The following is a 13,098-nucleotide window of genomic DNA, read 5'->3' as shown; positions in this document are numbered from 1 at the left end:
AAGTCAACTGGAGGGTGGCGATAGAGTCTATCTTGTCTGTTTCTCTCCTGGAGCCCTTGATGTTGTGTCCTAGGTGTTCTGGAAATGCTTGCCAGATTGTGAGATGAAGTCTCAACATACATAGAGATTTGAAGCAGCATCCAGTGCCTATCAAGAATATTCTTTAGGTTAAAGTAGTGGTTCTCAACCAGGAGAGGTTTTGCCTCTCCTAGGGGACATTTTGATTATCACTTGGGTTGGGGAGGAGAGGAAGCACCATTATTGAGATACTGAGACTCAGAAACTTCCATCCATGTAAAGGAAAGAAGTAAAATATTAGTTGCTCAGTCATGTCCAACTCTCTGCGACCCCATGAACTGTAGCCCACGAGGCTCCTCTGTCTGTGGAATGTTCTAGCTAGAATACTGGAGTGGGTTGCCACTCCACTCTCCAGAGGATCTTTCCAACTCAGGTATGGAACTGGGGCCTCCTGCTTTGCAGGCAGATTCTTTACTGGGTGAGCCACCGGGTAAATGTCCTTCAATGTACAGGACTGCCCCCACCACAGAGAATGATCTGGCCCCAGGAGTCGGTAGTGCTGCTATCGAGAAATCCTGAATTAGAGTTAAGCTGGGTTTCCAAAGCAGTGTGGACAGCATGCATTTGCCTTAGCTCAGAGGTATGTAGGCTTGGGAGTAAACTCAACTCAAAAGCTGCTTCAAATTAGGAGTTTGATTGAATCCTTGTGCCACCTTCCTCTGGAAAATGATCCAATAAATAAGCAATAGAGTAACCAATAGAGACCTAAAAATGAAATCAAGAGGTTTCTGTCATCCTTTCTTAGAGGGAAAAGTGCAGTGAGAAATGAGATTGGACATGCAGTTGTTATTGAATTAAGGATTTAGATGTCTCCGTGTGTCTTATTCTTTCAAAGCGGGAATTTATAATTATCCAGAATAACTGTGACTTGTTTTTTAAAAGTATTCTCGATAGAGACTACCTTTTCAGGGTCTTCATATTTGTCAGCTGAGGTTTTGGTTATGAAGTAAGAAAAATGTTGATGTTCTGAACTAAACTCTCCAGTGGTCACAGTGTTCTTGTTGCTTTATGAACTCTAATTATTTTTAATAGTCTTTTATTTGGGGCACCTGGGTCCTTCATTCCCAAGAGGAGAGAGTGAGCACTCTTTATAGAGTGAAACTCTGAGGCATACCTTACGTCACTTAAGAACAGGTCTTTTCATTCTTTCATGGTTTGTTTGTTTGTTTTTTGTAGTTTAGGGAGCTTTGGGGAAAATAAAGGGCAAAGTCTGTTATAACCTTGAAGTCAGCAGTAGAAATTGGTCTGGTGTATATGACCCTGAGAACTAGCAACTCATGTAGACCGTCAAAGACTGCAAACAGGTCAGGTGAACTTGAACTTGTTTGTTATTCTTATGTAGGACTTAGAGCAGTGCAATAAGTCTTTCTGCAGTTTTGGAAATGTTGCTTATTGGTGGCTATTTCAATTTCAATTAAAATGTTAAAATTGGTGGTTACTGTGTTGGATGGAGCAAAAGAGTGGATGTCCTTTCCAAAGAGCTCCTATGGTTTTGGGGTTTCTATTGTAGTTTTATATCAAAAGAGTATAAATTTCTTCTGCCTGTGGTTCTTTCTTTCTTTTTTTTTACAGCAGTTGTGTTTTTATGCTGCTGAGGTGGTCAATTTAGTCCCGCATTAATTCTGTAACAGTATGACCAAGGTTTGTAATCTGGATGACCGTGGAGTGTGATCCACTCCCAAGGGCTGAGGAGAAACTGGATCACATGGATGTGGTCTCTGGATCTGGTTGGATTCTAAACTCAGCTGGTTTCTTTTCGTTTAAGCTTCTTGAGTCTATAACCACGTAACCTGCTTTTGGTTCCTCCGGAGTTGAATCTAAGAGGCTAGGCTAATCATCTCTTTGCCGCCTGTTTAGTGAAGGGGAAGTCCTATGAGACCGATTCTGAAGAACCCTGACCTGATATTCAAATACTTTAGAAAAAGCCGGCGTTTTGGTTCTCTTTGTAGAGAGAGTACCGAGTACACACTACATTTAAGCACTACATTTAAATCTGTAGCATGACCAGAATGTCTAAAACGTTATTCTGGTAACATAGAAAGAAAACGTGTTTTTAAAATTGTCAGATATAAAATAAATTATTTTAAGAAAATTTCTTTTTTCCTTCTCACTTTTGCTTTAAAGGCCATCAATTCAAAATTGAGTTATTCTCTCTTTTTTTCTTTCTTAGTTTTTTTGGTCGCACTGTGTGGCATGCAGGATCTTAGTTCCCCAACCAGGGATTGAGCCTGTGTCCCCTGCAGTGGAAGCTTGGAGACTTAACTACTGGACTGCCAGGGGAGTCCCTGAAAATTGAGTTATTCTTTTTTAAAATTGTATTTGGCTGCCACGTAGCTTGTGGGATCTTAGTTCTCTGAGCAGGGATTGAACCTGGTCCTCAGGCAGTGAAAGCAATGAGTCTTAACCACTGGACTGCCAGGGAATTCCCTAAAATTGAGTTATTCTTGAGTTTCCAGTTTCCTCTTTCTGTTCATTGTTTCCAAGACTTTGGCCTTTCAGGTACCACAGTCAGAATTTTTGCCACGTTAGAGAATACTTTCGAATGGTTATTGTTTATTCTTTAAATTGATGTTTAAAATATTGTTTCATTCTAAATAATATTCATGATATTACTAGTTTGATGCATCAGTTTTCCTAAGACATATGAAAATAAATACCATTAAAATAAAAAACATTGTCCTTAAGTGCCATCTAAATTTGCAACACTTGTCCTGGTTTCTCTATTCTCTTCTAGGAATACTCGTAGAATCGGTCTACATTTGGCTGACATAGTAAAAGCTATACTATAGAGAAATTGGCTTTTTCTTCTTTATAGTGTTCTTAACTTTACTAACTAAATATAGGAAGCCTAAAAAGCTGTGTTTGTAATTGTTTTCTTTCTCTTTAAAACAGGACTTCATCTTCAATATCTTTCTTCTTTTCTTCCTTCCTGCCTCTTTAAATCCAATTACAAGTTATTTTACCAATAGTTCTTATGCAATTTAGTGAATACCTTTAACCTTAAAAATCAAAAGCAGTATCTCTTTTCACTCTTTTCTCCTGCATACATTAAGTTGTTCAGATGGTACGGGAAGTGGCTTTTCACGTATGAAAGATGCTCAGCATTGTGAGGAAAGTGGAAATCATAACTGTGTTGGGTAGTTTGATATCTTACTGGTGATAAGGGTGTGCAGAAACAAACACTTTCATGCATTGCCGAAGGGGGTGGAAATTGGTACAAATGCTATGGAGGGTAATTTGTCAATATCTTTCAGAATTACAGTATATGTCCTTATTGCCCCATTTTTTTCAGGAGTTTATCCTATAGATCACACACCCGTTTAATTAAAACAAATACTAGTTTATTATAGCATTGTTTGTAATGGTGAAAGATTGGAAAAAACGTAAATATTAATATTAAAATAGGGAAATAGTTCCCTATTGTCCATCAATAGGGAACTGGTTAAATAAATTATGGAATACACTGCCAATGAAATATTAACCAGCTGCGGAAAGGAATGAGGAAGTTTGTTATATATAGTTATGGAAAGGTCTCTGAGATATAAGTGGATAAAACAAAGCATGTGTTAGGATATCTAGTATGTCCATTATTTGTGTGAAAAAGTGTATATATATATATTTTTTTCTTTTTATACACACATACTTTTTTAATGTAAAATATCTCTGAAAGACTACACAAAACCTAATAACATTGGCGGTAGGGACTGAGAATGGAGGAAGTCTTCACTGTATACCTTTATGGTTTTTGAATTTTGAATAATGTGCATATATTATGTATTCAGAAAAACTATACACAAGCATGTCATGAGATTCTTCACTGTGTTTATTTTGTAAGTTACAGCCATTCTACATATCTCTTTTTGCCTTTTTGCTCATCAGAAACTGACTTCTGGACTTTTTTCTCTCAGATGAAGTTTCTATGAAATACAGTTTGCGAATCTGCTTAGGGGTTATTTTCATGTAATTCTTTTTTTAATTGAAGTATAGTTGATGTATAATATACAGATTACAGGTATACAATATAATGATTCATAATTTTTAAATGTTATGCACCATTTATAGTTATAAAATGTTTGCTGTGTTCCCCATGTTGCACACTGTATCCTTGGTAGCTTATTTTACGATGTTGCTCTTTAAATCCACTTCTGTCTTCCTTTGCTCTGCTGTGCCTAGTCTCCCTCGTGTCCGGCTCTTTGGGACCCCGTGGACTGTAGCCCGCCAGGCTCCTCTGTCCATGGGACTTTCCAGGCAAGAATACTAGAGTGGGTTGTCATGCCCTCCTCCAGGGGATCTTCCCAAATCAGGGATCAAACGCAGGTCTCCTGCATTACAGGCAGATTCTTTACCATCTCAGCCTCCAGGGAAACCTTATTTTTGTGCTAATTTTCATTTCTGTCTTAAAATTCAATGTTATCGAAGTATTCATTATGACTCACTACTTACAGAGGCTTATACTGTTTTCCAGTGACAGACAGAAGGCAACTTTTGAAGTTTCTATTTTGTTTCCATTTTATTCACTAAGGTATCTTCAAACTGAAAAGGGGCGAGGCAATGCAGGTTTCTGTTATGAATAATGGCAGACTAGATAATTGGGGTTAGTTCTCCCACTGGAGACAATTAGGAAATAATTGTCGAAATATAAATATCTACTTGAAGATCCTGGAGAGCAGTGAACTTCTCAGATAATGAATGATTATTAGACTATGATCCATGTGAGAGCAGAGAGAGGGAGGACCGCGGATGAGAGTCCAATTTGGGGTTCTCTCCTCTGAGAGGATATGCGGGACTCCTACGTGGACAGGCTGAATGGCGAGACTGTGAAAGTATGTCTCTGAATTAAAGCAACAGGGATTAATCAAGTAGGGGGAACCCTGGTGAACCCCTGTTTCTCTGGGCTAGAACCATGAAAGGCTATGTTCTAGAAGTAAGGGTAAGTTAGAAGCAGGCCATTGCAGAGACTACAGCTCAGCTTCAGAAACATCTAAGTTCATGAAATTGGGTTAAGGTTACCCCAGGGTGTTAGCGCCCCCTCATTATGGAAAAAGCAAAGGCAGATCTTTTCTGAAGGGTCACTGTAGTCTTCAAATTATTTTGACAAACAGTTTTGTGAGACAGTTTCTGGCATGTATCAGAAATGACTGGATGCATGGAAAGACACAATCTGAACAAAAATCAAACAATGAGTAAAACTGGATCCACAGGAACATCAGGTTTTAGAGTTACCAGATACAGACTTTAAAATAATTATATTGTACTTCAATATAATTCAACTATACCATTATACTATAGTATTATATAGTGAATATTCTATTCAACTATACTTCAATTAAAAATTGTATTTACTGTGTTCAAGGAGATAAAAGAGAAGCTTGAGAAATTTGGCAAAAAATTGAAATTTATAAGAATAGAACCAATTAGCAATTCTGTAACTGAAAAATACAGATGAAAATGAAGAACTCTGTTGATAGGTTTAACAATAAGTTATTATACATGAAGAGAGAATAGTGGACTGGAAGAAAGGTCAGAAGAAAATATGTAAAGTACAACTGGAAAATTCAGGAAAGATGTATGAGACATAGAGGATGTGGTAAAAAGTCTAACATATGTACAACTGGAGTCCTAAAAGGTAAGAAGGTCAAGAATGAACAGAAGAAATGTTTGATGAGATAATGGCTGTGAGTTTTCCAAAACTAATGTAATCTACAGATTCATAAAGCCTTGTATACCACAAGCAGGGGTATATAAGCGACAATAGGTACATATTAAATTAAAACTGCTATAAAACCAAAGCAAAGACAAAATCTTACAAGTAGCCAGAACAAAATTACAGTTTGCCTTCAAAGGAATAGTAATTAGGCTTACATCTGATTTATGCACAGAGCAGTGAAAGCTAGATTATCTTTAGAATACTGAAAGAAAATAACTACCAATATAGAATTTTTCTTAGTGAAAATAGTCTTCAAGAATGAAGGTGAAATAATGATATTTTCAGGCAGTTAAAAGCAGGATTTATTACCTACAGGTAACTATATTCTGTAGGCAAAATCAAAATGATTCCAGATGAAAAGGAAATTGCAGTTTAATGTCCCTCATTAACATAGATGGAAAAAGTCATTAGCAAAAGATTAGCGGACTGAATCCAGCGTTATGTATGACCAAGGTGGGGTTTTCCAGAAATGCAAAGTTGTTTTAACATTTTTTTAAAAAGTCAGCTGTATAGTCACCGTTTTTATACAGTAGAGGATTAAAATTGCCAGTTTAATAGCAGCAGAAAAAAAAAAGTGGTAAAATTCAGCCTCTACTTATGATTCAAAACTCTTAGCAAACCTAGGATTAAAAGGAAACTTTCTTAATTGGATAAAGCGTATCTACAAACCGCCCCCCCAAGCAGCATCAAACTTAATGGGGAAATTTGAAAGTTTTCCTTTTAAGATTAGGAATAGGACAAGGTTGTCTACTCTCACCACTTGCTTTTCATCATTTTACTGAATATTCTAGCTAGAACAGTCAGGCAAGAAAAAGAGAATATATGAGGATTTTAAAGGAATCCTATTGAACCTGTGGTTTGCAGATGATGACTGTGTACACAGAAAGTCCAAAAGAGTCTATAGATAATTTATCAAATTAATAAGCTTGTCCAAATTGTTGAGTACAGACCAATATGCAAAATTCCATTGCATTCATGTATACTAACAAAGAAGTTTAAAAATACATATATATGTATATATAATTTGGCATAAAGAAAGTTCAAATACCTAGAAATAAACCTCACAAAATATATGTAAAAACTTTATGCCGAAGGTTATGTTATTATTGAGAGAAATTAAAGAATATCTAAGTAAATGGAAGAATGTATCATATTCTGTTTGGAAGACTCCATATTGTGAAGATGTCAATTCTCCCCAACTTGATTTATAGATAAAATGCAGTCTCGATAAAAATCCTAGCAGAGTTCCGATGGGCTTTTAGGGTGGAATTTGACAAGCTGGTTCTAAAATATATATGTAGAAATGAAAGGCCATAAAATTGCCAAGACACTTGAGTAAGAACAACAGATGGTAAGGTTTGTTCTATCATGTATCAAGACTTTTAAAAAATTTTATTGGAACTCCCTGGTGGTCCAGTGGTTAAGACTCCATGCATCCACTGCAGGGGGCACAGGTTGGATTCCCGGTCAGGGAACTAAGGTCCCACATGCCTCGAGGCTCGGACCAAAGAAAACATAAATGGATTAAGGCTTTTACAGAACAGCCCAATAGGCCCTAGGAATAGAATAGAAGCCTGGAAGCAAAATCTTTGATTTGCAACAAAGATTGTACTGTGGAGTAGTGGAGAAAGAATGGTAAGTGTTGCTGGTGAAATTGAATATCCTAAGAGAAAAGAAAGGAAAAAAAAAAACTTCATCCTGGTCTCATACACCATAAACACAAATCAACTCCAGTTGAATTGTAGATCAAAATGTGAAAAGAACCACAATCAACTCCTAGAAGATAATCTAGGAGAATATTTTCTTGACCTCAGTGTAGGGAAAGATAAATAGGACACACAAAGATTGCTAAGTTTTGACTACATTAAAATTAAGAACTTTGATTCATCAAAGGACAGCATTAAAAGAGTAAAAAGGTAAATCATAGAGTAGAAGCAGGTGTTTATAACACATACAATTGATAAAACTTTGTATAGAGAGCTCATAAATAATAAAAAGACAATTCAGCTCTCAGCTTTTGACTTGGAGGAGGCCAAGGTGCGACTTTGTTTGGTTGTCCCTGGTCCAAATTCAGCTGACACCAGCTGCCTGGACGCCACAACCCCTTGTTTCTTTTTGCTTGATGCATTGCTTGAATACATCATTTTCTGTCTCTGACAGTTGTCTGCTCAGCCATCTGCTTTTGTATGGCCTGTGACGGCTTCTCACAAAAGGTAGGCTCAGCCCCTGACCCAACTGAGGCTCTTCAAGAGACCTAACTGAGTCTGTTTAGGTCTCTGGTATTAACCCCAGATTTTGAGGAAGAGAACTGGACGCTTCGGGGCAAATATTCACCCAAAAACAATGGCCAGCATTATGTCCCTTGGTCACAGGACTGCATGGGAAGTTTTTTTTTAATAATTAAAATTTGTATATTTATTTTTGGCTGTGCTGGGTCTTTGTTGCTGTGCAGGTTTTCTCTAGTTGTGGCGCGCGGGCTTCTCATGCAGTGGCTTTTCTTGTTGCCAAGCATGGGCTCTAGGCATGTGGGCTTCAGTACTTGTGGACCATGGGCTCAGTAGTTGTAGCTCCCGGGCTCCAAAGCACAGGCTTAGTACTTGTGGCACACGGGCTTAGTTGCTCCGTGGCATGTGGGATCTTCCCGGACCAGGGATAGAATCCATGTCTGGTGCATTGGCAGATGGATTCTTTACCACTGAGCCACCAGGGAAGTCCTAGAGAAAGTTCTTAAGAACAAGTTGTAAACATCTCTAATATAACATCATTCTCTGTAACAGTGAAAGAGCTGAAACAATCTGTAGCTCTAATAGCAGAGGCTTGGGGATTGGTTAAAGAAATTATGGTACAGCATATGGGATAATATGCAACCGTTTAAAATTATTTTTTCAGCCCCAGGAATTCCCAGGGGGTCCAGCGATTAGGACTCCATGCTTTCACTGCCAAGGGCACAGGGTTCAATCCTTGATCAGGGAACTAAGATCCCACAATTTGACCAAAAAAAAAAAAAGAAAATTTTCTTTAGTCCAATTTTATTGACACTGAAAAATTTTCATAAATCATGTTCACTATGTACATTTCAGAAATATAAGTATATAAATGTAATTTGTATATAAATATTTATATAACATATACACATATAAATATTATATATACATTTTTATTTGTACTGAACCCTAGAATAAGAAGCTATGAAACATTAATGGAATAGTTAATGAAAAGCTATATTAATACCAGAGCTAGTAGGTACTACAGTCCAACAGATCAAAAGATCATGGTACAGAATTGTCCATTAGAACCTGTGGTCTCCATGCCCCACACAAAGTTGATGGTTGTGGATAGAGGGGGAATATATAAATATGTAGATGTATACATGTATATGTTTATCTATCTATATGTGCACATATACATGTGTGTATATATATACATGTGCACATATGTACACATATACATGTGTGTATATGTGTGTGTGTGTATATATATATATCTATATATACATGTGTATATTATATATACATGTGTCCTTATATACATGTGTATATATACATGTATTTCTGAAAGGACATGCACCAAAAGGTTAACAATGGTTATTTTTGTCTAGTGGGATTGTGTTTGGTTTTTTGTTTTGTTTTGTTTTCTGTTTCCTGATTTTTCTACACTGAATTATGGACTGCTCGTATATTAAAGTCCAGAAGGGTAACTGCAATATGTCTTCTTACCTGTATTTAACTTGTTATACGATGAGCAAAGCGTATGTTTGTGTCATTTCAACACCTGTGCTGTGTTTAGTTGCTCAGTCGTGTCCAACTCTTTGTGACCCCATGGTCTGTAGCCCGCCAGGCTCCTCTGTCCATGGAATTCTCCAGGCAAGACTACTGGAGTGGGTAGCCTATCCCTTCTGCTGGGGATCTTCCCAACCCAGGAATCAACCTGGGGTCTTCTGCATTGCAGGCAGATTCTTTACCAGCCGAGCTACCAGGGAAGCCCTTCAACAACCTAATTTAAAATAGATAATATGGATATTTAAAGCTCTGCATTGAAGTTAAAAATTTTCCAAAAATCTGTTTCAAAAATAGAGCCTAGGAGAAGCTAAGCTTGGAATAAGTTTATTTTTACAAGCCCTTGGAGATCTCGATTGATTTATTTAGGGCAACGGGGTAAGTTTGCAGTTAAAAAAAAAATTCTAGTGCCCAGTTAATATATTACATCAAGAAATACCGTGTCCTTATTAAGAGATGATTGTGTCAGTGTACTCTGCATGGTTTAGAACACATCTGAAAAAGTTGTCCATTTTAGCTCTTTACTTGCAACAGAACAAAGAGGAACAACAAAATGAGGCTGGCACCGTCAGAGGTTGTCTGAGGGATGATGGAGAGAAATAGAGGTGGTTGGCCTGGGAAGGAACTTGCAGGAAATGTGATAGCAGGCTGTAAATATTTGAAAGGATATTGTGGGGAGTAGCAATCAAAGAACAGAATTTATTAGGAAGCAAATTTTACTTAGGTCAACATAGGAAAGAGCTTTCTATTCTCATTATCTCTCGGTGAAAAGGGCCTCTTCACAGACTGCTGGACCCTGGGAAACAGACTGGGGACCCTGGGGATTTTTGTCTTAGACCCAGTTCCTTTGTGGAGAGGTGTGAGAAAACCTCAGTCCTCCTCCTGTGTTTCTCCTTTCCTCTGTTGCGCTCCCACGCTCCCAACACTTCTGATCCTAGATGTATGGAGTACTTTCCCATGCACTGAGCAGTTCTGCACCACCACCTGGGTGTCCTACAGTTGAACTCAATGTTAAACACTCTACCTGGAGATAGTGTCAGACCCCAGTGGTTGAGGGCTCAGTCCTACGGGACTGCTCCCACCCCGCTTCAAATGCCAAACAGCAGTAGTAGGTCCCCAGGTTACCCACAACTTCCATCAGATGTGATTACAAACTAGAGGTTCCCACAACCTCCTCCCCCTTGGATTTGCTTATTTGCTAGAACAAGTCAGAGAACTCAAAGAAACACTTAGGTTTACCAGTTTATTAAAAGATATGGTAAAGGTTACAGATGAACAGTCAGATACAGAGGGCGAGGTCTGGGAGGGTCCCAAACAGAGGAGCTTCTCTCCCTGTGAAGCTGGGGTGGGTCACCCTTCTGGTATGGAGACATGTTCACTGAACTGGCAGCTCTCCAAAGCCAGTACTTTTGGGATTTTAATGGGGGCTTCATAATATAAGTGGGATCCATCACTGACTCCATCTTCGGTCCCTCTCCTCTTTCAGGAGAGTGGATGGCGGGGGCTGAAAATCCCAAGCTTCTAACCATAGCTTGGTCTTTCTGGCTACCAGCCCCCATCCAGGAGCCCAAGAGTCACCTCATTAGAACAGGAGACACTTATCACCCAGGAAACTCCACAAGATTAAGGAACTCCGTGTCAGGAACCAAAGTCAAAGACCAAATATTAGAACAAAAGGTAACTCCTAGTGGTCTAATCACTTAGGGAATTGAAAGGTTTTGGTTCTGTGCCAGGAACTAGGGGCATAAACTAATATATGTATGTATTTTCTATTATCTCACAGGAAATTTGGTTGCAAAAGTTCTAAGGTCTTTCCACTTATGAGTTGACCAAAAAAAAAAAAAAAAAAAAAAACCACTGATCCTATTCACATACAAAAAAAAGACAAAAGTTGAATCACAAATATTTGCTTGTCATTTATACTTTTATATTGCTACCAAACTCTGAAATTTTCAGTGTTTGAGGTTTACATCAATGAGTTGTATTTTATATTGAGAAGTGAACTTTGGGCTTCAGTTTCTCCTTGTCTTTACTAGAGGAGGTTCACCAGGGGTTATCTAAACACACTAAACCGAATGCTTTTCTGAGTGCTCACAGAAAGGCTAAATGAACACATTGTAAAACTTGGTAGCACCTAATGGTTAGGTTAATTGCCTGGGCTTGCATCCTCTCTCTCTGCTTTCCTTTGCTTGCTTGCAAAGTGGCAATGATAGTATCCGCCTTAGGCTTGTTGTGAACCTTGTCTTCATGGCACATTTCACCTATGTTTTCCTTGAGGATGCCCAGCAGTTACTCAGTAAGTCATTGGTGAGTGAGTAAATAATGAAATGACAAAAGTCCTTTACTTTATCCTGAATACAGCGATGTGAGCTGGTCGAATGTAGAGGTGGCACTCTCTGCTTTGGCACTGAATTCCAGTTCATTTCATTCTACATTCCATTCTGTCCTTTCTGTTCTACCTAATTCAACCATTTGTGTCTGTGAAATGTGATCCTTGAATTAGGATTAATTTTGTGGGTACTTGTTTTGGGAAATAACTTTCTTATGAGTGGGTTATAACGGTCTTGAGAATTCTTAGATATGAAGACATGAGTAATATATGTACTGGGCCTTCCAGAGTATAAAGTTTGTGCCTAGAATATTTTTAGAAAGAGGAAGTTAGTTGAAACTGCCAGGTTTTTTGTTTTTTTTTTTTTAAAGATACAAGATAATTTTGATTGTGTTCCCTCTTGAGTACTGAATTTTTCTTCCCATGATTTTCCAGAGAATGAAGATCTAGAAAACACCAAGGTCACCTCTCTAGCAGCTTCTGCTTCTGACCCAGAGCTCCATTCCTCACCCTACAGGTAGGGACCACAACTACTTTGGATATTATGCTTCTTGGGGTTTTATCTTCTGAGGTCGTAATTGATGAAAGAAGTAAACAGCGACTTCAAGGGGGAAGATAAGTTGAAGTGAAGAGTTTGACGTTGTTTTGTCATTAATTATTCAATCCTTAAGCATATTAGGGCTTCCTCAGTGGCTCAGTGGTAAAGAATCTGCCTGCAGTGCAGGAGACTTGCAGGAGATACTGTTTTGATCCCTGGCTCAGGAAGACCCCCTGGAGGAGGAACTGGCAACCCACTCCAGTGTTCTTGCCAGAAGAATCCCATGGACAGAGGAGCCTGGCGGGCTACGGTCCATAGGATTGCAAAGAGGCGGACACAACTGAGCGACTGAACAACAGCAAAGTGTGTTTAGGGGCATTGTCGGGTCTGTCTCATTTTATAAAGTTTTCTTTTACTCTCAGAGAATAAAACCGTAACAAATAGTGTAGTATCTTCATTTATCTCCTCTTGAAGACCAGGTTCAAACATTAAAACATTAGAAATAGATTTAGACTTTCAAGAGAATGTGTGTTTGGTTTTTACCCATAAAATTCACATACACGCAGAAGTACAGCATTGGAAGCAGGTTTTCATTGTGTAATTTTTGGATTAAATCATGGTGATGATCTTCAGATTGTCATTCTTAATTTCCCACTCCACCCATCTCATT

General features: G+C 38.3%; 1 protein-coding gene across 1 annotated transcript in view; it reads left to right on the top strand.

Annotated features, from left to right (window-relative positions):
• TMED8 (transmembrane p24 trafficking protein family member 8) overlaps positions 1-13,098 on the top strand; it is a 32,762-nt gene that overhangs the window by 2,665 nt on the left and 16,999 nt on the right. Inside the window, exon 2 of the mRNA XM_043472650.1 lies at positions 12,326-12,407. Coding sequence (XP_043328585.1) covers positions 12,326-12,407 — 82 coding nt within the window. The remainder of the gene's footprint in view (positions 1-12,325; positions 12,408-13,098) is intronic.

Source organism: Cervus canadensis, chromosome 6, assembly GCF_019320065.1.
Source record: "Cervus canadensis isolate Bull #8, Minnesota chromosome 6, ASM1932006v1, whole genome shotgun sequence".
NCBI lineage: Eukaryota > Metazoa > Chordata > Mammalia > Artiodactyla > Cervidae > Cervus > Cervus canadensis.
This window is presented reverse-complemented; position numbering and strand designations above follow the sequence as displayed.